General features: G+C 47.0%; 1 protein-coding gene and 1 pseudogene across 1 annotated transcript in view; both read left to right on the top strand.

Moving 5' to 3' along the window:
* LOC126095622 (facilitated trehalose transporter Tret1-2 homolog) overlaps positions 1-26,541 on the top strand; it is a 57,484-nt gene extending 30,943 nt beyond the window's left edge. Inside the window, exons 3-4 of the mRNA XM_049910388.1 lie at positions 5,200-5,712; positions 26,245-26,541. Coding sequence (XP_049766345.1) covers positions 5,200-5,712; positions 26,245-26,541 — 810 coding nt within the window. The remainder of the gene's footprint in view (positions 1-5,199; positions 5,713-26,244) is intronic.
* Positions 14,786-14,903, top strand: LOC126095908 (5S ribosomal RNA; annotated as a pseudogene).
* Positions 26,542-26,757: the final 216 nt, after the last annotated feature.

Consider the following 26,757-nt stretch of genomic DNA (forward strand, 5'->3'; position numbering starts at 1 on the left):
TTTAAACTCTTCCGCTGGCCACCAAACTCACCAGACATGAACCTTATTGAGCATATCTGGGATGCCTTGCAAAGTGCTGTTCAGGAGAGATTTCCGCCTTTCGTACTCTTACAGATCTATGGACAGCCCTGCAGGATTCATGGCGTCAATTCCCTCCAGTGGTGCGCCAGACATTATTCGAGTCCATTCCACGTCCTGTTGGGGCACTTCTGGGTGCTCGCTGGGGCCCCACACGATATTTGGCACGTGTACCAGTTTCTTTGGCTCTTCATTGTGTGATTAAAGTTAGTGTAGTGGATATTTTTGGGTTGTGGTAGGTGGAAATCAGCTGTCTGCAAATTATTATTATTGCTTACTGGCATTTTTATGCCAGTAGGCTCGTTATTTTGTTACATGAAGTGGTTCGCATATTTGGTGTACGTATGTGTTTCCACTTTACTGTGCTATAGGTGTCCATAGTATCTTATCGCAAACTTTCTGTTTGTCCCCAGAATGAGATTTTCGCTCTGCAGCGGAGGGTGCGCTGATATGAAACTTCCTGGCAGATTAAAACTGCGTGCCGGACCGAGACTCGAACTCGGGACCCGGGTCCCAAGTCTGGTCCGGCACACAGTTTTAATCTTTCTGTTTGTCTTTCACACGTATGCTGAATGATAGTCATTGACGGTTAATTGACGTATATGTCTGCACAACTTGAAATAAATTTAGCAAAATAGATTTCGAGTGCTTGTAGAGCTGCGATTTGAGCTCTGTTAAAAAAATCCAATACTCACATTAAAGATGCAATTCTCGCTCAAGTAAAACTAGAAGTGATGATATTTGACATCTGGCCATTACACCATTCCAGTAATTAAGGGGAACGCTGCGTTCTGAAGAGAGCATTTTCAAAGTTTTTGTATGCTATGTTGAATGCTGTTTACGATGACCTACATACTAATTTAAAAGGTAATATTTTCGCTCTTGCACCGCAAATACTACGAAATTTTGAATTTATCCTATACCGAATTTTGGAGCTGTGCTCCGTGCAAGTGCCTCGAAAAGATACTGTAATATAGTTGTTTTTCTTTATTAAAAGCTACACTCAGTCTGAATTAATACTGCCACCAGAAATCTTGTTGCGTCCTTTCCAAAATTCACTGAGCAAGCATTTAAAGGGCAGTGAAGTTTCCAGTACTAGAATCTGATTATCTGAATATACCTACTGGTAGTATTGCATTAATATTCACCGTTTTTTAGAATAAAGTGAGGTGCTGTGAAACCACAAACCTACATTTCATTAGTTACATAATATTTGCATTTGCTAACATACACTTTTTTTCAATTCGTCATGTAATAGAAACATTATTTTCATCAAGCAAATTTCCCATTATGTGCTGATAACCTCTTTGGCAAAACCTTCATACATCGAAGTCGCCACTCTAGCATAATTACCTGTGGCTTAATGAACCATACGCTGAACAATGTGTTTTGGAGATATCCATAGTGCGGTGTATCACTGACACCACATATTTTCGCAGTGCACGGGTATTTCGTAAAACTTGTCTGTTAATTCCGGTAACTGATGACAGAGTGCTCAACACTTCACCTGTTCTTTCCGAGACAGATGTAGTTCATCTGGCATCTTTTTGATAGTAGACGCCGCATTGCAGCAATCGTCTCCAAGTACAAAGACGTCATGGCGTGCATCCCGTCCTTGGAGGTTAAAATGTAACCTACTTCATAAGTAGAATAGATTCTAGCCTAATGTAACGAAACTCCATCGCGGCAAAAACTACAAATGAGTCGGGACGCACCGTGAGCAAGCTGTCGTCCTATGTCTTCAGATGACTTCTGGCGACGGCGTCTGACGACCATTGGTGCCACTGTAAACTTTACAATCGCAGCATACCTCGTGCCGTGAAAAGTCCGATTTGGCACGTCTATATTTTTGAAACTAATAAACACACACAATGAATTTTGTTTCTTGGTGAACGGGAAACTCAAAAAGCTTTTCTTTCATACCTTTCATAGGTGTTCAATATGCCCCCTTGAGATATACGGCATATGCCAATGCGTTATTCGCATTATTACCACACTGCTGCAAGCATGTCTTGAGTTACAGCTTCCACAGCTGCTGTTGTTCGATGTCTCAGTTCATTAATCGTTGTTGGTATTGGAGGCACATAAACAGAGTCTTTTACGAACCGCCACAAGAAATAATCACATACAGTCAGGTCCAGTGACCTTGGAGTCCAGCAGTGTAAGGCTAAGTCATTTGGTTCAGTGTGACTAATCCATCGTTTAGTAACCCAGATCACATTGAGGTGGTGCACCATTCTGTTGCTAAATGAAGTCTTTCGAATCAGTCTCTAACTGTGGGAAAAGAAAGTTCTCAAGCACATCGAGATATGTGCTTCCTGTAACAGTGTTCTCGGCACAGAAAAACAGATCAAAAGCCTTTCCAGTAAAACTGCACAAAACACATTACATTTTGGAGAAATGGTTCTGAGCACTATGGGACTTAACTTCTGAGGTCATCAGTCCCCTAGAACTTAGAACTACTTAAACCTAACCAACCTAAGGATACCACACGCATCCATGCTGGAGGCAGGATTCGAACCTGCGACCGTAGCGGTCGCGCGGTTCCAGACTGTAGCGCCTAGAACCGCTCGGCCACCCCGTCTGGCAAATTTTGGAGAGTCCCTGTCATGTTGTACAAGTACATGTGGTTGTTCCATACCCCACATTCTCACATTATGACTGTGCACCCTTGGCCAAGCGGTTCTAGGCACTACAGTCTGGAACCGTGCGACCGCTAGGGTCGCAGTTTCGAATCCTGCCTCGGGCATGGATGTGTGTGATGTCCTTAGGTTAGTTAGGTTTAAGTAGTTGTAAGTTCTAGGGGACTGATGACCTCAGCAGTTGAGTTCCATAGTGCTCAGAGCCATTTGAACCATTTTGAACCGTTCACCTTTCCATTTAAATGGAATGTTGCCTAAACGATAATCGGAAGAAAACTATTGTCCTCCTTCTTGCCAAGAACGAAATTACAGAACTCCACAGGTTGTTGTTTGTCACGTTCACGAAGAGCTTGCAGTAGCTGAGTTTTGTGTGGTTTCATGTGCAACTGTCGACGCAACACACGCCAGACCGACATCGGGGGCATGTTGGGCTGTCCAGCTGCACGGCGGACGGATTTCTGCGGACTCCTTCTGGAACTATGGTGGATGTGTTCGAAGTCTGTGTCAGACACTCGGGGACGACCAGGCGATTTTCCTTTACACAAACAATCTGTTTCTCGGAGCTGTTCATGCCATCGTCTAATGCTCTGTGCTGTAGGAGGATCCACACCATACCTACTACGAAAGTCACACTGAACATTTGCTAATGACCCGCACTGCGCAAAATGTGAAACACAATTTGCTTTCTGTTGTCCCGACACCATTTTTACTAGAACTGAAGTGGGCGCATGCTGCTGATACCTACCGGGAGCCAAGTAAAACTCGAGTTTGCTCTTTCCAACGGTACGTTGTTGACGCACATATCTCAAGTAACATAATACACTCATGCTCATAAATTAAGGATTTTTGCAGAATGTGGAGCCGCACAACGTGGCACTACACAAAACTGGCGCTGATAGCATAGGTACATAGGGAACAGACACGAGACAGATCTGTAAGTCCACGGTATTGGAGATAAGTTGAGAACACCGTCCCGAAACACATGTGCTACAAAACGCCACTGTTTCCTGCGCATGTACCCCGACATCAATACGGGTTATGATCACCAAGCACACGTACACAGAACGCACAACGAGTTGGCATACTCTGCATCAGGTGGTCGAGCAGCTGCTGGGGTATAGACTCCCATTCTTGCACCAGTGCCTGTCGGAGCTCCTGAAGTGTCGTAGTGGTTTGAAGACGTGCAGCGATATGTCGACTGAGAGCATCCCAGACGTGCTCGATGGGGTTTAGGTCTGGAAAACAGGCAGGCCACTCCATTCGCCTGATATCTTCTGTTTCAAGGTACTCCTCCATGATGGCAGCTCGGTGGGGCCGTGCGTTATCATCCATCAGGAGGAAGGTGGGACCGACTGCACCCCTGAAAAGGCGGACATACTGGCGCAAAATGACGTCCCGATACACCAGACCTGTTACAGTTCCTCTATCAAAGACATGCAGGGGTGTACGTGCACCAGTCATAATCCCACCCCACACTATCAAAACACGACCTCCGTACAGGTCCCTTTCAAGGACATTAAGGGGTTGGTATCTAGTTTCTGGTTCACGCCAGATGAAAACTCGGCGAGAATCATTATTCAGACTATACCTGGACTCGTCCGTGACTTAACTGGGGACCACTGTTCCAATGACCATGTACTGTGTTCTTGACACCAGGCTCTACGGGCTCTCCTGTGACCAGGGGTCAGTGGAATGCATCTTGCAGGTCTCCGGGCGAATAAGCCATGTCTGTTCAGTCGTCTGTAGACTGTGTGTCTGGAGACAGCTGTTCCAGTGGCTGCGGTAAGGTGCCATCAAGGCTACCTGCAGTACTCAGTGGCCGTCTGCGGGCACTGGTGGTGAGATAGCAGTCTTCTTCTAGTGTTTTACACTGTGGACGTCCCGTACTGTAGCGACTGGACACGTTTACTGTCTGGTGGAATCGTTGCCATAATCTTGAGATCACACTTTGTGGCAAAGTGTCCGTGCTATGACCTGCTGTGTTTGACCAGCCTCCAATCGCCCTAGTATTCTACCCCTCATAACGTCATCAATACGTGTTCTTTGAGCCAGTCACTATTAGCAGGTCTGAAAACGTCTGCACACTTACTCGCTGCACAGTACTCTAACATGCACCAACACACCTCTGCGTTTGTGAACTGCTTCCAGCGCCACCGTGCGACGACCGCAGGTCAAATGCACCGCATGGTCATACCCCGGGGTGATTTAAATCCGCAAACCGCTCACCATAGCCTTGTTTCGCCATGTATCAGCATTATCCTTAATTTATGAGCATGAGTGTAGTTATGATATTTTTAAATCGGATGATTCTTTTTGATCAACCCTGTACTACGTCTGTAACATGTTTGTCTGTTTGGCGTGGCAGCATGCAAGCTTGATATTTTTTTCTATGGCGATGTTTGGGTGAGGGGTGCATATGCTCCCCATTGCGAACTGCCGTGGAAGCCCGTGACGGTAGTGTTTGTGTCGTGCACCACAGGGCAGGAAGGAGGCGGCAGCGACGAGCCTACGTCGCCTGCGAGGGCGGTCGGACGTGTCGGCGGAACTGGCGCAGGCGGAGACGACGCTGGCGCAGCAGTGCGCGGCGCTGCCGCGTGGCGGCGCTGGCGTGCTGGCGTCGCTGCGACACCTGGCGGCGCACCGCGCGGACTCGCGCACGCTGCTGCTGGCCGTGGGCTTCTGCGTGCTCAGCTCGGCCACCGGCATGGCCGCCGTGCTCAGCTACAGCGGCGACATCATGGCGCGCGCCGGGGATTCCCTGCTGTCTGCGGACGCGGCCGCCGCCGTGCTGGGCGCCGTGCAGGTGGGGGCCAGCTGCGCCTCGGTCGCCGCGGTCGACAAGCTGGGCCGGCGGCCGCTGTCGCTGATGTCGTTCGCCGGCTGCGCGCTCTCGCTCTTCGCCGAGGGTGGTTATTTCTACTTCATGGACGTCGCCCGGGCAGACGTCTCCGCCCTCCACTGGCTGCCCCTCGCCGCGCTCGTCGTATATGTGGCGAGTTATCACCGTTACCAATCTTTTTATGGGGGCAGTCAAATGAAAGCCGAATACCCGCCACAACGTGATCGTGAAACGGTTGCATTCAAAAGTAATCGCATTACACATCAAGACATTTATCCCCTGGTAGGGCTCCATTCAAATAGGCCTCGGAAGGCTCAAAATTACCGACCGACCGCCATGTCGTCGTCAGCCGAAGGCATCACTGGATCCGATATAAATGGGCATGTGGTCAGCGCGCTGCTCTCCTGGCCGTTGTCAGTTTTCTTGGTGAAGCTGCCACTTCTCAATCAAGTAGCCTCTGAAGGACTGAATGCACTCCGCTTGCCAACAGCTCTAGACAGACCCCGACAGTCACCCATCCAAGTGCTAGTCAAGCCCGACAACACTTTACTTCAGTGATCTGACAGAAACCAGTGTTACTACTGCGGTAAGGCTGTTGGCTCCACGGCCGGCCGGTGTGGCCGTGCTGTTCTAGGCGCTTCAGTCTGGAACCGCGTGACCGCTACGGTCGCAGGTTCGAATCTTGCCTCGGGCATGGATGTGTGTGATGTCCTTAGGTTAGTTAGGTTTAATTAGTTCTAAGTTCTAGGCGACTGATGACGTCTGAAGTTAAGTCGCATAGTGCTCAGAGCCATTTTGTTGGCTCCACTGGGAGAAGAGACGATCAATTTATGACGCATCCACAGCTGGACTAACTCTTGCACCTCCTCATTTGACTGAAGCCGATAAAAATGTCGTCGCCGGGTGCAAGTCTTTCGATGTGACGCCACTTCGGCGACTTGCGCGTCGATGGGGATGAAATGATGATGATTAGGACAACACGACACCCAGTCCCTGAGCGGAGAAAATCTCAGACCCAGCCGGGAATCCAACCCGGGCCCTTAGGACTGACAAGCTGTCGCGCTGACCACGCAGCTACCAGGGGCGGACACTGAAGCCGATGTCCATACGTCTTTCTTCAGACCGCCAGCGGAAGATTCCTGTTGTATGGGCGATGTTACAATGTTTCGCAACAAAATCGCTGAAGTGCAGCGTCTGCCCAATTGACAACATGGGGGTGGGCGTTATTTTACAACAGGATGATTCCATCCGACAGCACTCGCCGGGGGGAAACCAACGGTACTAACATCCCACATCTCCCCTGCCAAAGAAATCCAAAGCTATTCGCACAAGTTTCGATGGGGTCTGATGACCTTCTTTGACTGCATGGCCCCTCTGCTCCTCGAGTTCCTCCAGCATGGGAACACAATCAATGTACAGTGCTATGAAGACACTTAGCAGAAACTGCAATGCGGCATAAGGTCAAAACGTACAGAATGCTGTCGGGTGAATTATCCTGTTACACGATAAAGCCCGCCCCACATTGCCAATCGGATGAAGCCAACGTTTCAGGGATTTGATTTGCAAACACTGCAACATCCTTTGTAAAGCGCAGGTTCATTTTTGGCGACCTGAAGACAGAGATGTTTGGATGTTGGGTTCAGTTGGTTGAAGAAATGCAAGAGTGGGTGCAGTTGTGAATTCGTTAGCATCTGATCGCATTCCATGAAACAGGAATTGATACTCCCGTCTCCCAGTGGGATAAACGTCTTAATACAACTGGTGATTATTTTCGAATGGAACCATTCCATGGTTATAATTGCCACCTTAAAAAATAGTCACTTCACAACATTTTTAAAAGAAATTTTGCTTATTTTTCAGTCCGATGACAGCTGTTTTATCATGTAAAAATTACTGCCTCCGGGCAGTGACACCCACCTTCAGATCATTCTTTTAGTAACAGAGCAACCAATTAAAAGGAAACACTACCAGTTTCACAGTAATGATCGGAGGATGAGCGACACTACTCGAAACAGGTAATTTTGAGATAAGAAAACAGCGACCAACAGACGGAAAACAAGGTATTTCTTATAATTGAGGAATACAGATCACTCCCTACTAATAAGTATATTCAGTTTGATAATTTTTTTGTTGTGGGCTGTAATTATTGAGGACGAGGAGAAGATTATTGTTTAAGACCCCGTCGACAACAAGGTCATTAGAAACGGAGCACAAGCTCAGAGTAGGGAAGGATGGAGAAGAAAAGCGGGCGTGTCCCTGCAAAGGATCTATTCCTGCATTTGCCGTAAATGATTTAGGAAAATCACAGAACAGTTAAAGGATGGCCGGATTTTGACCGGTCATCCTCCATAATGCAAGTCGGCTGTAGTTACTGTATGCCAACGAAACATTGTAGATATTCTAACGCATTAATGCAACACTGATTTACGATCGAAAAGCATTTGTTTCAATGTTGGCCACCAGGTGCAAATCTGGCACTGTGAGTGCAAGAAAGACGTCTAGAAATGTTTCCATATGTAACGGATTTGGAACGGGACTTGGGCAGAAAAGGTTAAACACGTGGGAAAGACGCAATGTTGATTTTATTATTAACGCCACTCGCAAAATTTGTTCAATACGAGCACCAGAGATATCGACGAGATGGTGCACAATGCCAGATTTGCAACTGGCAGCCACAATTTGAAATCATTTTTTCCCAACGTGAATCGGTTCTGCATTAATGCATTAGCATATCTAACAAGTTTCACTGCCATACGATAGTTATGACCCACACTGGTCCTCCGTGAGTAACTGTACTTTAATTATAAGCACCTTGCACTTAATAAATGGTGCACTTCACCTGCTCCTCCTTTTATTTAAGCTAACTCGCATGTTTTGGCTATCTAAATTTTAATGGGGAATAAAACTTTGTGGCTAAAAGAGCATGCATGGCGAACTTACTCCCAAGATAAAAGCACCAGTTCAAGAAAGTGTGTAACCTATGCCTGCTGGCATGTGCCCTATTACAAGTCCCATAATTTTAATCAAAGTTCCCACTAAAACACTATCATTAATATGACCAGGTTAAATGAAGATCACACTGATTTGATATCACGCGGTTTATTGTACTTTAATCACAAAATGATTATCCCTATGAGCCTAATCACACTCACGCTACAATCGCATTCATGCACTAACAGTTTATGAATCATCCATAGTTTGAAATCCTGCTCTGACTATCTAAATAATTTCCATTCAACAAACTAATGCCCTTTATTCCCTCTCTCGTACCACGTACACAGTCCAGATCCTCTCTTATAAAAGGCTTAGGTGGTAGTCCAAATATTCCACATTATTTCACTTAACGCTGGAACGGTGTTTCATCGCCAATTAAACCTTCCACAGCACTAATTCCTTTTTACAAACGATCGCAAGGAGTGCAAGCACTCGGGACCTGCCCTGCAGGCTCGCTCAGGCTCGACTAACGGTGTTCTTATGCTGCCACCTCGCTGCTCGCTGCTCGCCGACATGACCCGACGATGGTGAACCAAACGCACTGTGTTTTAAAAGTCCATTTAACGTGCACCGTCGCTGCTCGCCCCACTACCAGCTACGATCCTCGCCAGGGGATGTAATCAACCCGGTATGTGCTTCGCGCTGCGAACATCGCCGTATCTCCTGGAACTTGAGCCGTGATTGGCTGCTTCAGTGTCACTCCAGCAGTGCCGCATTTGACGCTGCTAGCACTCTGTTCGATGTGTGAACAGCTGCAAGGTAATTACTCCATGTGGGCATCGTGGAGTGAGGCTGCAGGGTAAATGCAACAAGCCTCCTGGTGAGCGACAAATTGAATGGTGGGTGCCAAGCCACATCCTTTTAGTACAAGGGGTTTCCTCCTCAGCGACGCTCACTCACTGGATCAAAGATGCGTAAGTGTTGATTTGATCTGTTGAAGACAGGATTTATACACTCCTGGAAATGGAAAAAAGAACACATTGACACCGGTGTGTCAGACCCACCATACTTGCTCCGGACACTGCGAGAGGGCTGTACAAGCAATGATCACACGCACGGCACAGCGGACACACCAGGAACCGCGGTGTTGGCCGTCGAATGGCGCTAGCTGCGCAGCATTTGTGCACCGCCGCCGTCAGTGTCAGCCAGTTTGCCGTGGCATACGGAGCTCCATCGCAGTCTTTAACACTGGTAGCATGCCGCGACAGCGTGGACGTGAACCGTATGTGCAGTTGACGGACTTTGAGCGAGGGCGTATAGTGGGCATGCGGGAGGCCGGGTGGACGTACCGCCGAATTGCTCAACACGTGGGGCGTGAGGACTCCACAGTACATCGATGTTGTCGCCACTGGTCGGCGGAAGGTGCACGTGCCCGTCGACCTGGGACCGGACCGCAGCGACGCACGGATGCACGCCAAGACCGTAGGATCCTACGCAGTGCCGTAGGGGACCGCACCGCCACTTCCCAGCAAATTAGGGACACTGTTGCTCCTGGGGTATCGGCGAGGACCATTCGCAACCGTCTCCATGAAGCTGGGCTACGGTCCCGCACACCGTTAGGCCGTCTTCCGCTCACGCCCCAACATCGTGCAGCCCGCCTCGAGTGGTGTCGCGACAGGCGTGAATGGAGGGACGAATGGAGATGTGTCGTCTTCAGCGATGAGAGTCGCTTCTGCCTTGGTGCCAATGATGGTCGTATGCGTGTTTGGCGCCGTGCAGGTGAGCGCCACAATCAGGACTGCATACGACCGAGGCACACAGGGCCAACACCCGGCATCATGGTGTGGGGAGCGATCTCCTACACTGGCCGTACACCACTGGTGATCGTCGAGGGGACACTGAATAGTGCACGGTACATCCAAACAGTCATCGAACCCATCGTTCTACCATTCCTAGACCGGCAAGGGAACTTGCTGTTCCAACAGGACAATGCACGTCCGCATGTATCCCGTGCCACCCAACGTGCTCTAGAAGGTGTAAGTCAACTACCCTGGCCAGCAAGATCTCCGGATCTGTCCCCCATTGAGCATGTTTGGGACTGGATGAAGCGTCGTCTCACGCGGTCTGCACGTCCAGCACGAACGCTGGTCCAACTGAGGCGCCAGGTGGAAATGGCATGGCAAGCCGTTCCACAGGACTACATCCAGCATCTCTACGATCGTCTCCATGGGAGAATAGCAGCCTGCATTGCTGCGAAAGGTGGATATACACTGTACTAGTGCCGACATTGTGCATGCTCTGTTGCCTGTGTCTATGTGCCTGTGGTTCTGTCAGTGTGATCATGTGATGTATCTGACCCCAGGAATGTGTCAATAAAGTTTCCCCTTCCTGGGACAATGAATTCACGGTGTTCTTATTTCAATTTCCAGGAGTGTATATTTATATCTGGACCCTTACAACCTACAGATAAATCTCTTCATTGGTCTGTAGACCAACAAGATAAATAAATTCTATCTCATACACTGCCAAAAAGCTAGAAGATTACTGTTTAATGTCTCAACAGTGCGGTCATCAGAGATGGAACACAAGCTCGTATTATGGAAGGATGGGAAACTGAATCGGCCATACCCTTTTCAAAGGAACCATCCCAGCATCTGCGCGGAGTGATTTAGGGAAATACAGAAAAATTAAAATCTGTATGTCCAGGCAGGCATTTGAGTCCTCGTCCTCCGAAGTCACATATACCTTTATCGTCCCACTGGTTATTTCACGAAACGCACATGCAGCAACTGCACACAATCCGATGCTTGTGCCATGGCTGGCAGTGTTCTGCAGCCTGCTAGAGAGCGCCATTTTCTGGACACTGCTCGTACGCAATGTTGCCAAGCGAACAGGTGTGGAGTGAGCTGCAAAGGAGGTCGCCGTACTTGTACACTGTTCTGGTGCGCATTGAAATCCCCATGCCATAGCACCGTAACACTCAGCTAGAGCAGACAAAAGAAAATGGCGCAGCTCATCTTCACCTTATCAATGGTCTACGCAACCTCCTTTTCACTCCTCTAGTGCAGTGAAGGCATGGGGATTTCAATGTCTACCATGTGTGCAGATTTGTATCAGCAAACAAAAAAAAAATATTAGTTATATATCTTTATCTTTTGAGGTGATAATTAAAACTTTGACTACTTCTCGAATACAGAAAGTTAAATAAGTAACAAATACAGGATGTTTCAAAAAGATTCACTCGATTGCACAACTCATGAATAAAGAAAGAATCATGGGATAAATTTTAATTTATTCGTGTAGCAGTTTGTTTCCAAAACGGGTGTCAGGGGTTTCAGCCTTAGACCTGACATACTTATGAGAATTAGTAGGGAATGAATGGGTGCCATATAATGAATTTGTTCATGTGAAGTAACTAATTAAAATGGGGCTTTTCCTTGGACTACCAAATTTTAATTGGCCAATTATATGTGGTAATTGTAAATTGCCTGAACAACCATTCACCACACTAAACAGTCCATCATTTTTACTTTCATCCCATTTCGCGTGACATTGATGCACAGTTATATACATTAACAGTAATTTTCTAAATAAGTGCAGTAAAGCTGCTTTGAAAATCTTGGTAAAGGAAAAGGCGTCAATTGCGGATGTTAGGTGTTGGGATGCCAGGTTTCGCAACGGCTGACATGCACCCACTGCTTTCGGCACTACGTAGTTACGCCTTACAGCTGTGAGAGATGCTAGCTCTTGGCCTGTGCAAGGGACAGGTCATCCCAATTGAGTTAGTATTCTGTAACAGATTATGGGGGAGCCGATCAACCGCCTATTTTGAATAGCAAAAATCTAGAAAGCTGCCACTACCTCCCCAACAAGCCAGGCAATAAGTTATGAAAATTTCCTGATAATTGGCCTTATTTAATCTCTACAGCATAATAAGTCACCCTGATAACCAATCACCTAGAATACCTCCCAGTTCGTTGACAACTGCGATGTATCACAGATATATGCCCTCTTTCTGCAGCTGCATTGGAATTTCCAACAGTCCACACATGCTGATAGCGAAAATTGATAGAACCATTTCTTGTGAACTCCAGCTCGTCATTAAGTAAGTTCTTAGATGTTAACAATCGATCTACACCACACTTTTGCAAGAGCTGTTGACAAAACTACGAATCTGCCATGATGGTCTTGCAGCCTCTGGGCCGGAACTCTAACTGCTTTTCAAAATTGATCATTAGTTTTCTTCATTGCTTTCTTAATGGACAGACTAAATAAAATAGTAGATGAAATACAACCCTGCCTCAATATTTTTTCACAATTCCAGTCATTATTTTCAAAATCCTTTTCAAATCTACAAATGCAATGATTGAAGCTATCTTTCTTAGAGTTATGGTTATTAAATCAAGGCCAAGGCATATCAGAATGTTTTCGGAAGTGGAAAAAAAATGAATAATAAATGAGAAAGGCTGGAACGAAACTCATACGAAGAAGAACTGAAAAGAAAATTGAGGAACATTTTGGGGAAGACCAGTTCCGTTTCAGAAATGGTAAAGGAACAGGAGATGCTATAGTTTGTCTGAGGATGATCGGAGAAAGAATGTTACAAGTGATCAAGTAGGCGGATATGTTTTGTCGACAGGGAGGAGGCATCCGATAGAATCAATTTGAATATATTACTTACAATTTTAAAATATATTGGTGTAACCTGGAAAGATAAAACATTAATACACGAAGTACAAAATGCAAAAAATGACATATTAAGAAATGAGGAAACGGAAGAGATAAACATGGGAAGGGGTGTAAGGCATACGTGCTTACTGTCACCGAAAATGTTCAACGTACATGAAGAACGATACAGGACGCAAGAGGCATTGTTACTGGAGGAGAAAGGATAAAGATTATAAAATATCTGGATGATGAAGCAGTGCTAGCGGGATCAAAAGAGGAGTTACCTCAGATGTTGAAGTATATTACAAGAAGGGACGAGGTGTAAGGGATGAAGATAAATATAGGAAAGACAGATATGAGATAAAGCAAGACGGAAGCTGCAGTTAACATATTCTTAGACTAACAAGTAACATCCTTTTTACTAACATCTCGAAAAATTCCAATTGAACTGAGAAAAAGATTTGCTAAGTGTTAGTTCTAGAGTGTAGTGTTATACAGGACTGAATCGCGGGTGGTTAAAAAGAAAGAATAAAGATAGATATAAAGTTTTGAAATGTGCCTTCGATAAGAATGCTTAAAGTGAGGTGGACTGACAGACTTAAGAATGAAGAAGTAAAGAGGAAAATAGGAAACATAAATAAGAATTAATGGAAGTGGTCAGAAAGAGGAATTGTCTGCAGCAAAGAATTGAACAGGGAAAAGTAGAAAGATAGAGAGGAAGAGGGAGGAAGAAAACTGGAATGATGAACGACATTAGAAGAGGAGGTACAGACAAACAAATAAAGAAAGATGCTCAGAACAGAACAAGATGGAGAGACTCCAGCTGAAACCTGTCATAAAACACACTAAAGGAAATAAATTACTCACCGAGATGCATTATTGGAGCTATCAGGTTTACTTCCGTCCAGCGATTGTTTTTCTATCCAATATTGTTCCATGGAACCTGAGAAGAATAGCTGGCAAGGTGGCCAACTCTTTGCGAGTAGCTACACACTCATAGATTTTGAATGCCAAGTGCATTCAATAGTTACCGCTAGCTACAAAATTGCCTTCCACACGAGACATTCACTGTTTAACACATTCATACAAACAGCAGATTCGTTCATGAACACACACACACAAGTTTATGTTTTATTCGGGACAATGGGAAACGTTTTCCAGAAATAAATAAAAAGTACAATGCCAGACACGCTCCCAGAATTGAAGGAGGAAACAAAATGGGAATTTCACAGGTTGAAAGATATGTGATGTTGCTTCAGTGATTACAAAATCGAGTCAGATTTTCAAGGAATTTGGCAGCATTAGCCCACTTATTAGTATGATATTGACCACACTGGTCTGCACGCATGCCCCGATTTGGATGGGAAGAGTGTCATAAGGTTGTTATATCCTACTCTGACGTAAGATAGCTCACAACTGCAGTAACTGGACCTTGATCTCGTGGATACTGACAATGTAGCGGAGTTGATGTCCTAGCTGGTCCCACACGTTATATCGGAGACATCTATGGGAATCTTGCTGGGCACAGAAGTACTTCAACTTCACTCAGACACTTCATTGAGACACGTTCCATGCGTGGAGGAGCACTGTACTGTTGAAAAATGGCACTACGATACTGTCACATGCCAACGGCCTTGCCGCAGTGGTAACACCGGTTCCCGTCAGATCACCGAAGTTAAGTGCTGTCGGGCTGGGCTAGCACTTGGATGGGTGACCATCCGGTCTGCCAAGCGCTGTTGGCAAGCGGGGTGCACTCAACCCTTGTGAGGCAAACTGAGGAGCTACTTGATTTAGAAGCAGCGGCTTCGGTCTGGAAACTGACATAGGGCCGGGCGAGCGGTGTGGCGACCACATGCCCCACCATATCCGCATCCAGTGACGCCTGTGGGCTGAGGATGACACGGCGGCCGGTCGGTACCTTTGGGCCTTCATGGCTTGTTCAGAAGGATAATACTGTCACATGAGGAGACAGGCTACCCTTGATGTGTCGTTGTGCTGTCAGAGTTCCCTCAATCACTACCAGCTATAACTGAAGTCATTCTCAATAACTCCCCACCCTGTGACACCGGGAGTAACACCACTGCGCCACAGCTAAACGCTGCAAGAATGACACATCTCTCCAGGTGGCCATCATACTCGTCGACGATTGCGATCTGAAGTAAAGCAGAACCGCACCTCATCAGCAGTCCACACTTCCCAGTTACGGAACCATTCCAAAGGTGGTCGATTTTGTTGTAGTATTAATGGCGTTCTATGCATGGGGTGGTAATGCCCTATCCCAGTGACTGATAGTCTCTGACCAATGGTGAGGGATGATACAGAATGTTGTCGTTGCTTGTCCTTGATTGATAGGCGCAAAAATGAATGGGTTACGAAGCACTTGGCGCACAGTATTGGGATTATCCCTCGTGGTGGTCGTAATGATCCTGCTGACAAGAATGCCTGTCCTCACATCGCCCTGCAGTCCAACAATGGGCCACTGTCACATCTGAATGCCCCACAAATCTCAGTAATCCACGATTCGGTTACCTGGCCAAACAGAGACCCACAATGAGGCCCCTTTCAAACTCTGTCAGATATCATTGACGTCGGTTTGCAGTAGGGTTTTGGAGCATATACTGTATTCAAACATTATGAATCACCTCGAAGGGAACGTGCTATTGATACGCAATCAGTATGGCTTCGGAAAACATCGGTCTTGTGCAACGCAGCTAGGTCTTTATTCGCACGAAGTAATGGCCGCCATCGACGGGGGATCTGAAGCTGATTCCGTATTTCTAGACTTCCGGAAAGCTTTTGACACCGTTCCTCACAGGCGACTTCTAAAAATGGCTCTGAGCACTATGGGACTTAACATCTGTGGTCATCAGTCCCCTAGAACTTAGAACTACTTAAACCTAACTAGCCTAGGGACATCACACACATTGATGCCCGAGGCAGGATTCGAACCTGCGACCGTAGCAATCGCGCGGTTCCGGACTGAGCGCCTAGAACCGCTAGACCACCGCGGCCGGCACAGGCGACTTCTAATCAAGCTGCGGGCTACGGGGTATCGTCTCAGTTGTGCGACTGGATTCGTGATTTCCTGTCAGGAAGGTCGCAGTTCGTAGTAATAGACGGAAAATCATCGAGTAAAACTGAAGTGATATTAGGTGTTCCCCAGTGAAGCGTCCTGGGACCTCTGCTGTTCCTGATCTATATAAATGACTTGGGTTACAATCTGAGCAGTTCTCTTAGGTTGTTCGCAGATGATGCTGTAATTTACCGTCTAGTAAGGTCATCCGAAGACCAGTATCAGTTGCAAAGCGATTTAGAAAAGATTGCTGTATGGTGTGACAGGTGGCAGTTGACGCTAAATAACGAAAAGTGTGAGGTGATCCACATGAGTTCCAAAAGAAATCCGTTGGAATTCGATTACTCGATAAATGGTACAATTCTCAAGGCTGTCAATTCAACTAAGTACCTGGGTGTTAAAATTACGAACAACTTCAGTTGGAAAGACCACATAGATAATATTGTGGGGAAGGCGAGCCAAAGGTTGCGTTTCATTGGCAGGACACTTAGAAGATGCAACAAGTCCACTAAAGAGGCAGCTTACACTACACTCGTTCGTCCTCTGTTAGAATACTGCTGCGCGGTGTGGGATCCTTACCAGGTGGGATTGACGGAGGACATCGAAAGGGAGCAAAAGAGGGCAGCTCGTTTTGTGTTATAACGTAGTAGGGGAGAGAGTGTGGCAGATATGATATGCGAATTGGGATGGAAGTTGTTGTGACTTGGCAAGACAGCCAAGCCACTATGATTGGTAGCCGAAAGGCACGCGTTTAAGCTCACGCAGGCTGGCGTGAGGTCTGGAATAGTTAAGGGAATTGAGTTTAGTAATAAAGGTACGTAGCTTCTGGAATACTTAACTTTAATCCATAATTGGTGAACATCGGTCTGACGGTACATGCATCACAAGATAAATAGCAAATGATAATGGCGCCTTGCTGGGTCGTAGCAAATGACGTAGCTGAAGGCTATGCTAACTATCGTCTCGGCAAATGAGAGCGTAATTTGTCAGTGAACCATCTCTAGCAAAGTCGGCTGTACAACTGGGGCGAGTGCTAGGACGTCTCTCTAGACCTGCCGTGTGGCGGCGCTCGGTCTGCAATCACTGATAATGGCGACACGCGGGTCCGACGTATACTAGCGGACCGCGGCCGATTTAAAGGCTACCACCTAGCAAGTGTGGTGTCTGGCGGTGACACCACATTCCTCCCCCGCAAATCGGCGTACGGTTGTATTATAAGGCTTCCGCCCGCCGTGGGGAGGACCCCATGTTGACGTATGCGACGAGGTGGGGACCCTAACAACAGGCGAGGCTGAGCCACCCGCACCCTGTCATTCGGTCCGAGGGGAGCTAGGAAACGCCTGAAAACCTAGTCCAGGGTGCACGCCAACATGCGGTGTATGCGTCCGTAGAGAGACAGGAGCGGCCGAAGGGTCGACCTCCATCTAGCCGGAGCACCTGACGGGCGAAGACGACAGATGGTCCGGAGCGGGCAAGAGTTCCATGGCAGAGGACAACTGGTCACGGGAAGCGATCGGCGGCGCGTGACCCAGGGAGGCGCCCGGCGGTTGCAGCGACGCGTCTACTGCGGGCGGCGCCGGCGGGAGAACAGGCGGCGGCGGCGGCGGCGGCGGCGGCGCGTCGCCATGGGGCAAAATGGAAGGCAGCGTCGGTAACACCTGGGGCGGAGGCGAGCCAGTAGATGGGTCCCCAGGGCGCTGACCGGACGGCACCGTCGCTGAAAGCAGACGGGGAGCGGCAGATCCCGTGCGACGACAGAGGCGCAGCTGATTGAGATGCCGACGCACCTCACCAGAGGCCCCCAAAACCAGATACATAGCGCGGCCGAGGCAGCGAAGAATGCGCCCTGTGAGCCAACGCCGTGAACCGCGATAGTTGCGATAGTATACAACGTCGCCTGGGGCAAAAGCAGGTGTCTGCCGCTGCACAGGAACCTGATGCGGCGGATGTAGCAAAGACATCAAGGTGCGATGAGGGCGACCGTGAAGCAACTCAGCCGGCGAGCGACCATCTCGAGGCTGAGAGCGATACGAGGACAAAAAGAGCAATAACGCGTCCTCCCGAGAATGCGACTCTTTCAGCTTCAACATCTGTGACTTGAAAGTCCTGACCAATCGTTCAGCGGCACCGTTTGACTGTGGCGAAAATGGCGCGGACGTCAGATGTTGAATACCATTGGCCTTGCAGAATGACTGAAATTCTGCGTACATGAATTGTGGGCCATTGTCGGAAACAATAGTCTGTGGAATACCTTCAATGCAAAAGATAGCGGACAACGCTTGGATGGTGGCAGATGTCGTCGTGGAAGACATCCGGACAACAAAAGGAAAATTACTGAATGAATCTACCACAACCAACCATCGAGCATTCCAGAATGGACCAGCAAAATCGATGTGTAAGCGTTGCCAAGGGGAAGTGGCTTTTGGCCATGCAAAGAATTTCCGCGGTGGTGGGGATTGTTGTTCGGCACACGCCATGCAAGAAGAGCACATATTCGTAATCGCAGCATCGATTCCGAACCAAGTACAGTGCTGACGGGCAAGTTGTTTCGTTCGCACTATACCCCAATGTCCTTGGTGGAGAAGCCGTAAGACAGAGGACTGTAACGAACGTGGGACCACGACCCTGGACTGATCATTATCAGAACGCAACAGCAAAACACCACGTCGTACAAAAAGTCTCCTTGTGAGCAAAAAATCGGCAAACGAACGAATCCCCGATCCGTGACTTTGACAAGGGCCATTGCGTAGCAACAAAAGGCAGAACGGTAGCAAGGACAGGGTCGGCAGCTGTGGCTGTAGCTACACGACGAAAATCAATCGGAAACGAATCGACCACGTCATCGGTTTCCGAATCAATGAACATGCAAGCAAGTTCGGAGGAATCGAATGCTCTATCCTCAGCAACAGGCAAAGGGGACAACGCATCGGCGTTTCTGTGCTTAGCAGTGGACCTATACAAGATATCGTAGAGGTACGCGAGAGGAAAATAGACCAGCGAATGAATTTCTGTGCTGTACGTGGCTTGGTCGGATGAAAAAGCGATGTCAAAGGTTTGTGGTCTGTGATGATGGTAAAGTGACGACCATACAAGAAATCATGAAACTTTGTGACACCAAATACGAGAGCCAATACTTCTTTCTCGATCTGTGAATAATTTCGTTGCGCAGCCGAGAGCAATTTGGACGCAAAGGCAATAGGCCGATCGTGCGAACCATCTTTGTGCGCAAGCACAGCACCGATCCCGAAATCCGATGCATCCACCATCAACAAAAGGGGCTTCCGGGGATCGAATGGCGTAAGGCAAGTATTGGAAAGCAACGCCGATTTCAACTGGCGAAAGGCGCGGTCGCATTCCGTCGTCCAGACGAATGGAACACCTTTACGGCGTAAGCGATGAAGCGGAGCTGAAATGGAAGAGGCGTGGCGCACATAGCGATGATAGTAATTGATTTTTCCCAGCACACTCTGTAGCTGCTTCATATTCTGCGGCGAAGGCAAGTCTTGTATGGCACGGAGGTGCTCTGGACTGGGATGTATGCCTTGGGTATTGAGTACGTGTCCCAGATAGGGTAAGTCACGAGCAAAAAACACACATTTGTCCTTCCGCAAGCGAAGACCATGTTGTCGCAAGACCTGAAATAATGTTCTGAGATTGGCTAAATGTTCATCTTCCGTCTTTCCGGAGATCACAATATCGTCCAGATAGTTTGCTGCAGTAGGGACCGACGCACAAACAGTTTGTAGATATTGCTGAAACAATGCAGGGGCGGATGCACACCCGAATGGCAGTCGTTTGAATCGGTACAAACCAAGATGCGTGTTAACCACCAAGACGCGCTGGGATTCTTCGTCCACCTGTATTTGCAAGCACGCATCTGTTAGGTCCAACTTGGAAAAATATTTACCCAGGCACAGTTCGTCAAAAAGATCTTCCGGGCGGGGTGAAGGAAAAGTTGCAGTCACTAGTTGTGGATTCACTGTTGCCTTGAAGTCCACACAAAGTCTCAATTTTCCGGAAGGTTTTTGCAAAATTACTAAGGGTGATGCCCAGAGAGAAGCCTGCTCACGTTCAATTATACCTTGTGATTCCAAATCGTGTAATGTTCTTGCAACCTCATCACGCAATGCCTGGGGAACATTGTGCGCTCTGAAAAATTTGCGCGTTGACTTTCAGTTCCAAATGTGCTTTATAGTTCTCAGCGCAACCGAGGCCCGGTGCAAAAATGTCTGCAAATTCTTCAGATAGACGAGAAACACTGTCTGAAGGCACAGTCTGGTTCACTGATAGGACCTGATTGACTATAGACAAGTTAAACAACTGAAATAAATCGAAACCAAACAAGTTCACTGCAGAAGAAGAACGAAGAACGTAAAAGGACACAAGTTTTGTTTGTCCCTTGTATGTTGCAAGAAGGCTGCACTATCCTAACACAGGGATCGCTTGTCCTGAATAACTACTTAACATTTGCGGCACGCAACGGAGGTGTGCCCAGCTGTTTGTACGTGTCGTGATTGAGTAGTGAAACTGCAGCTCCGGTATCGAGCTGGAACGGTATCACTTTGCCATTAAAGTCCAAATCAACAAAAAGTTTATTGTCCTGCTGACGACAAGAGCGACTGTCTCGTGCAACGTGAACTGACACTGGTACAGAATCACTTGCGACTGGACGGGATTTCTGACGATGTCGACGCACACTTTTTGTGGGACGAACACATTCACTGTTAGAGAGAGTGGCACTGGGCGGAGTGGATTTACTACATGAATTTCCATGGGCGAAGGTTCACGAGCCCAAGTATTCTTGGTTTGATTCCGGCGCAAAGCAAAGGGCCTGGAATGGTTGTGAGTGTCCGATCGGAGCTTTTTCTGGCAAACACTTTGAACATGTCCTTTTTTATTACAGAAAAAGCAAATAGCCTGGCGTGACGGGCAATTCTCACGCGAATGTCTAGTAGCACACCGCGGGCATGATTTCACTGCATGCATGCTGGCGCGGGACACATGGCTGAGAGCCAGGCGGCTTTGGCGCGGCTGGGCACGAGGACTGTTTACTGTTCTGTGCAGCTCGCCCGGCGGGCCGGTTAACGTGACACACAGGTGGCGAAGTTTCAAAAGATTCCTGAGCAAAGTCAAGTGTGTCCTGCCGATCCAATATGTCCATCACTTGTTGAAGGGAGGGATTGACTAGTTTCAAAATCTGTTCCCGTATACGAACATCAGAAACGTTCTACGCAATTGCATCACGCACCATAGTATCTGAATAAGGGAGTCCACATTCACACTCAAAAGCACAATCCCTAGTATGGCCCTGCAAGGTTGCACCCCACTCCCGATTAGTCTGACCGGCCGTACGTTTTGTACGAAAGAAGGTATACCTTTTCGCAACTACATTGACCGATTCTTTGAAATATGCATCTAACGCAGACCAAATTTCTTCGTAGGACAGAGTTCCTACGTGGCGTCGGAGAAATAATTTCACTATCACACGGTAGGTTTGGACGCCTACGGAGGAAAGGAGAAAAGGCTGCCGCTCATTACCTTGAATTCTGTAGGCGGCGAGATGGAATCCAAATTGGCGTGAGCACTCCGTCCAGTTTTCCAGTGCCGCATCAAAAGGACGAAAAGGTGGTGCAACTGCGTGTTGTGGCTGCGTGAGCGGTGGAGTGGCGGCTGCCGCATCGTTTTGCAGTGCACGTTGACCCTGGACAAGCTGTCCAAGGGTATCCAGTAAGGCCTGCGTCTGCTGATTCTGTAAGCGATAAATTCGGACAGTACACCTGGAGATTGTGGCGAAGCCATTACACAAGTAAATCAGGGCAGGAGCGGTAGTATTAGTACAAACGCGAATTGGCTCGTCGCCAATCCTCGGCGCCAAATTGTTGTGACTTGGCAAGACAGCCAAGCCACTATGATTGGTAGCCGAAAGGCACGCGTTTAAGCTCACGCAGGCTGGCGTGAGGTCTGGAACAGTTAAGGGAATTGAGTTTAGTAATAAAGGTACGTAGCTTCTGGAATACTTAACTTTAATCCATAATTGGTGAACATTGGTCTGACGGTACACGCATCACAAGATAAATAGCAAATGATAATGGCGCCTTGCTGGGTCGTAGCAAATGACGTAGCTGAAGGCTATGCTAACTATCGTCTCGGCAAATGAGAGCGTAATTTGTCAGTGAACCATCTCTAGCAAAGTCGGCTGTACAACTGGGGCGAGTGCTAGGACGTCTCTCTAGACCTGCCGTGTGGCGGCGCTCGGTCTGCAATCACTGATAGTGGCGACACGCGAGTCCGACGTATACTAGCGGAGCGCGGCCGATTTAAAGGCTACCACCTAGCAAGTGTGGTGTCTGGCGGTGACACCACAGAAGTCATTACAGCAAAGACGTTTTTCGTCGCGGCGAGATCTATTTACGAAATTTCAGTCACCAACTTTCTCTTCCGAATGCGAAAATATTTTGTTGAGCCCAACCTACATAGGTAGAAATGATCATCAAAATAAAATAAGAGAAATCAGAGCTCGAACAGAAAGGTTTAGGTGTTCGTTTTCCCAGCGCGCTGTTCGGGAGTGGAATGGTAGAGAGATAGTATGATTGTGGTTCGACGAACTCTCTGCCAAGCACTTAAATGTGAATTGCAGAGTAGTCATGTAGATGTAGATGTAGATGCTGACAATGGTGTCTCACACGACTACGTGGCATCTCCATGTCCTTCACAGAGAGCGTTCAACGTCTGGCGCCGTTCACGCTCCTTACATTCCCCTCCAGGGCTGGTATCATCACTAAAAACCAACACCAATGTCCCTCGTAGACCTTCTACCAGTCACAGAGAATTGGAACTCTGATCATATACGAGGGTGAGTCAAATGAAAACCTTAAATATTTTTTTAAATATTATTTACTGCGCAGAAGAGCTACAAAGCTGTATCTATTTTCAACATAATCTCCCCCACACTCAATGCAAGTCCTCCAGCGCTTACAAAGTGCATAAATTCCTTTAGAAGAAAATTATTTGGTAGTCCGCGATTCCACTCATGCACCGCGTGGTGTACCTCTTCATCAGAACGGAACTTTTTTCATCCCATTGCGTCTTTATGTGGTCCAAACATATGGAAATCATTGGGGCAACGTCTTGTGAGTAAGATGGGTGAGGAAGACACTGAAAATGCAGGTCTGTGATTGTTGCAACTCTTGTACGCGCAGTGTGGGGCCTTGCATTGTCATGTTGCAAAAGGACACCTGCTGACAGCAATGCACGTCGCTTTGATTTGATTGCAGGCCTCAGATGATTTATTAGGAGATCTGTGTATGATGCACTGGTGACAGTGGTCCCTCTGGGTATGTAATGTTCAGAAATGACGCCTTTTTCGTCACAAAAGAGAGTCAGCATAATCTTCCCTGCTGATGGTTCTGTTCGAAACTTGTTTGGTTTTGGTGATGAGGAATGGCGCCATTCCTTGCTCGCCCTCTTCGTTTCCGGTCGGTGGAAGTGAACCCAGGTTTCGTCTCCAGTAACGATTCTTGCAAGGAAGCCATCACCTTCTCGTTCAAAGCGCCGAAGAAGTTCTTCACAAGCATCAACACGCCGTTCTCTCATTTCAGGAGTCAGCTGCCGTGGCACCCATCTTGCAGACACTTTGTGAAACTGGAGCACATCATGCACAATGTGGTGTGCTGACTCATGACTAATCTGTAAACATGCTGCAGTGTCATTCAGTGTCAGGCGGCGGTTTTCCTTCACTAAGGCTTCAACTGCTGCAATGTTCTGTAGAGTCACAACTCGTTGTGCCTGACCTGGACGAGGAGCATCTTCCACTGAAGTCACACCATTTGCGAACTTCCTACTCCATTCGTAGACTTGCTGCTGTGACAAACGTGCATCAACGCACTGAACCTTCATTCGTCGATGAATTTCAATACGTTTCACACCTTCACTAAGCGAAAACCGAATAACAGAACGCTGTTCTTCCTTGGTGCAAGTAGCAAGTGCGGCGGCCATCTTTATACTGATACTGTGACGGTATGTGTGCATCTGCACTATGCTGCCACCTACAGGCGATTCTGCACGCTGTTTGTAGCACGCTTACCAACTTACAGGATAACGGCGCTAAATTTCGATTTGTTATTACAAATTTAAGGTTTTCATTTGACTTACCTCGTACATACCTACTGATGGTGTGCATTTGTACGAAATTACATTGACATCAAACCATATCTTCTGAGTGCTTCACTTTATTTGTCAGACAGTTTTGTTCCAATCCCCATGTTCAATCCATTGTTACCTCTCGTTGCTAGGTAAATGTTGGGACTGAACAGCTTCCCATTCAGTCCCAGTTATAAGTGGGATTCTTAGCCACATATGTAACAGCTCTCTGAAGCAGGGTATTTTCCCATATAGACTGAAGTATGCCATTGTTATACCACTGAATAAAAAAGGGGATACGTCTGATGTCAACAACTACAGCCCAATCTCTCTTCTGACTGCTTTATCCAAAATTCTTGAAAAAGTAATGTATTGTAGAATAGCTTCACACCTTTGTAAAAATAAAGTTTTAACAAAATGTCAGTTTGGTTTCCAGAAGGGTTTTTCAACGGAAAATTCTATATATGCTTTCACTAATGATATATTAAATGCTCTGAGTAACCGGAAGTCACCCGTTGGGATTTTTTGTGATCTATCAAAGGCTTTTGATTGTGTAAATCATGGAATACTTCTAGATAAGCTCAAGTATTGTGGTATGAATGGGACAGGGCTCAAATGATTTAAATCATACCTAACTGGAAGAGTGCAGAAAGTTGAAATAAACAGTTCACGTAATATGCAAAAAACTGGTGATTTCTTAAACTGGGGAACAATCAAGAGTGGGGTACCGCTAGGTTCGGTCTTGGGTCCTCTGCTGTTCTTAATATATATTAATGACTTGCCATTCTATATTCACGAAGATGCAAAGCTGGTATTTTTTGCCGATGATATAAGTATAGCTATCACACCTGACAGACAAGAATTAACTGGTGAAATTTTAAACGATGTTTTTCAGAAACTCATTAAGTGGTTCTCTGCAAATGGGCTCTCATTTAACTTTAACGAAACACAGTATATACAGTTCCACACAGTAAATGGAATGACCCCATTAATAAATACAGACTTCGATCAGAAATCGGTAACTAAGGTAGAATATTCAAAATTTCTAGGTGTATGCATTGATGAGGGGTTGAACTGGAAAAAACACACTGAGGATCTGCTGAAACGTTTGAGTTCAGATACTTATGCTATTAGGGTCATTGCAAATTTTGGCGATTACACCTGAGTAAATTAGCTTACCGCGCCTATTTTCATTCTCTGCTTTCGTATGGCATCATATTCTGGGGTAACTCATCGCTGAGTAAAAGAGTGTTCATTGCACAAATGCGTGTAATCAGAATAATTGCTGGAGCTTATCCAAGATCATCCTGCAGACACTTATTTAAAGAGCTAGAAATCTTCACTGTAGCCTCACAATATATACATTCACTTATGAAATTTTTTATTAACAACCCGAACGAATTCAAAAGTAATAGCAGTGTACATGGCTACAACACTAGGAGAAAAGATGATCTTCACTACTCAAGGTTAAATCTAACTTTGGCTCAGAAGGGGGTAAATTATGCTGCCACAAAAGTCTTTGGTCACTTATCTAATAGCATCAAAAGTCTGACAGAAAATTAAAAGAATTTCTTAATGGCAACTCCTTCTACTCATAGAGATGAATTTTTGGATATAGTAAGTGGGTAATTTCCCAACCTCAAAAAAAAAAAAAAAAAAAAAAAAATTTGTTGAGTGTCATGTAATATTTTGTCTAATATCTTGTATAGACACCTTTTATTAACCTGACACGTTCCACATCATTACGAAGTGTCGTATTCATGATCTATGGAACAAGTACTAATCTAATCTAATCTCTCAGTTGGGAACACCACTACGAACTCGCGTGGTGTTTGGCTGAAACGAACCGCAGCTTTACGATGGTGTTGCAGGTGGCGTACACAGTGGGGATCGGCACGCTGGTGTGGACAGTGTCCGCGGAGATGTTCTCCGCCCCCGTCAAGGGCGTGTCCATGTCGGTGGTGACGCTGACCTATTCGCTGAGCATGTTCGCCGTCACCAAGCTCTTCCAGGACGTGGCGGACGCGGCCGGCGTGCACACGCTCTTCTGGGGCTTCGCAGCCTGCGCGGTGGTCGGCTTCTGGTACGTCTACCTGCTGATACCCGAGACCAAGGGCAAGTCGCTGCTGGGCATCAGCACGGAGCTCAGCGCCAAGCTGTCCGCGTAGAGCACGCGCCAGAAGCTGTCTGACCGCTTTAGCCTCGACAGTTTTTGTATTCGGAGCCAGTTCCTAAGAGAAAGTGGACTTATGTGACTGTTCCCTTACGGCTGTGTTCTTCAGGAAAGACTGACTCCGTGCGACGTATGGATCTGAGGCTTACTGCTGCAACCAGCAGCATCGGTTGATGAGACTTTTGGGGGGGCCTGTGTGCCAGCAACAGAT

Source organism: Schistocerca cancellata, chromosome 8 (assembly GCF_023864275.1).
Source record: "Schistocerca cancellata isolate TAMUIC-IGC-003103 chromosome 8, iqSchCanc2.1, whole genome shotgun sequence".
NCBI classification, from domain to species: domain Eukaryota; kingdom Metazoa; phylum Arthropoda; class Insecta; order Orthoptera; family Acrididae; genus Schistocerca; species Schistocerca cancellata.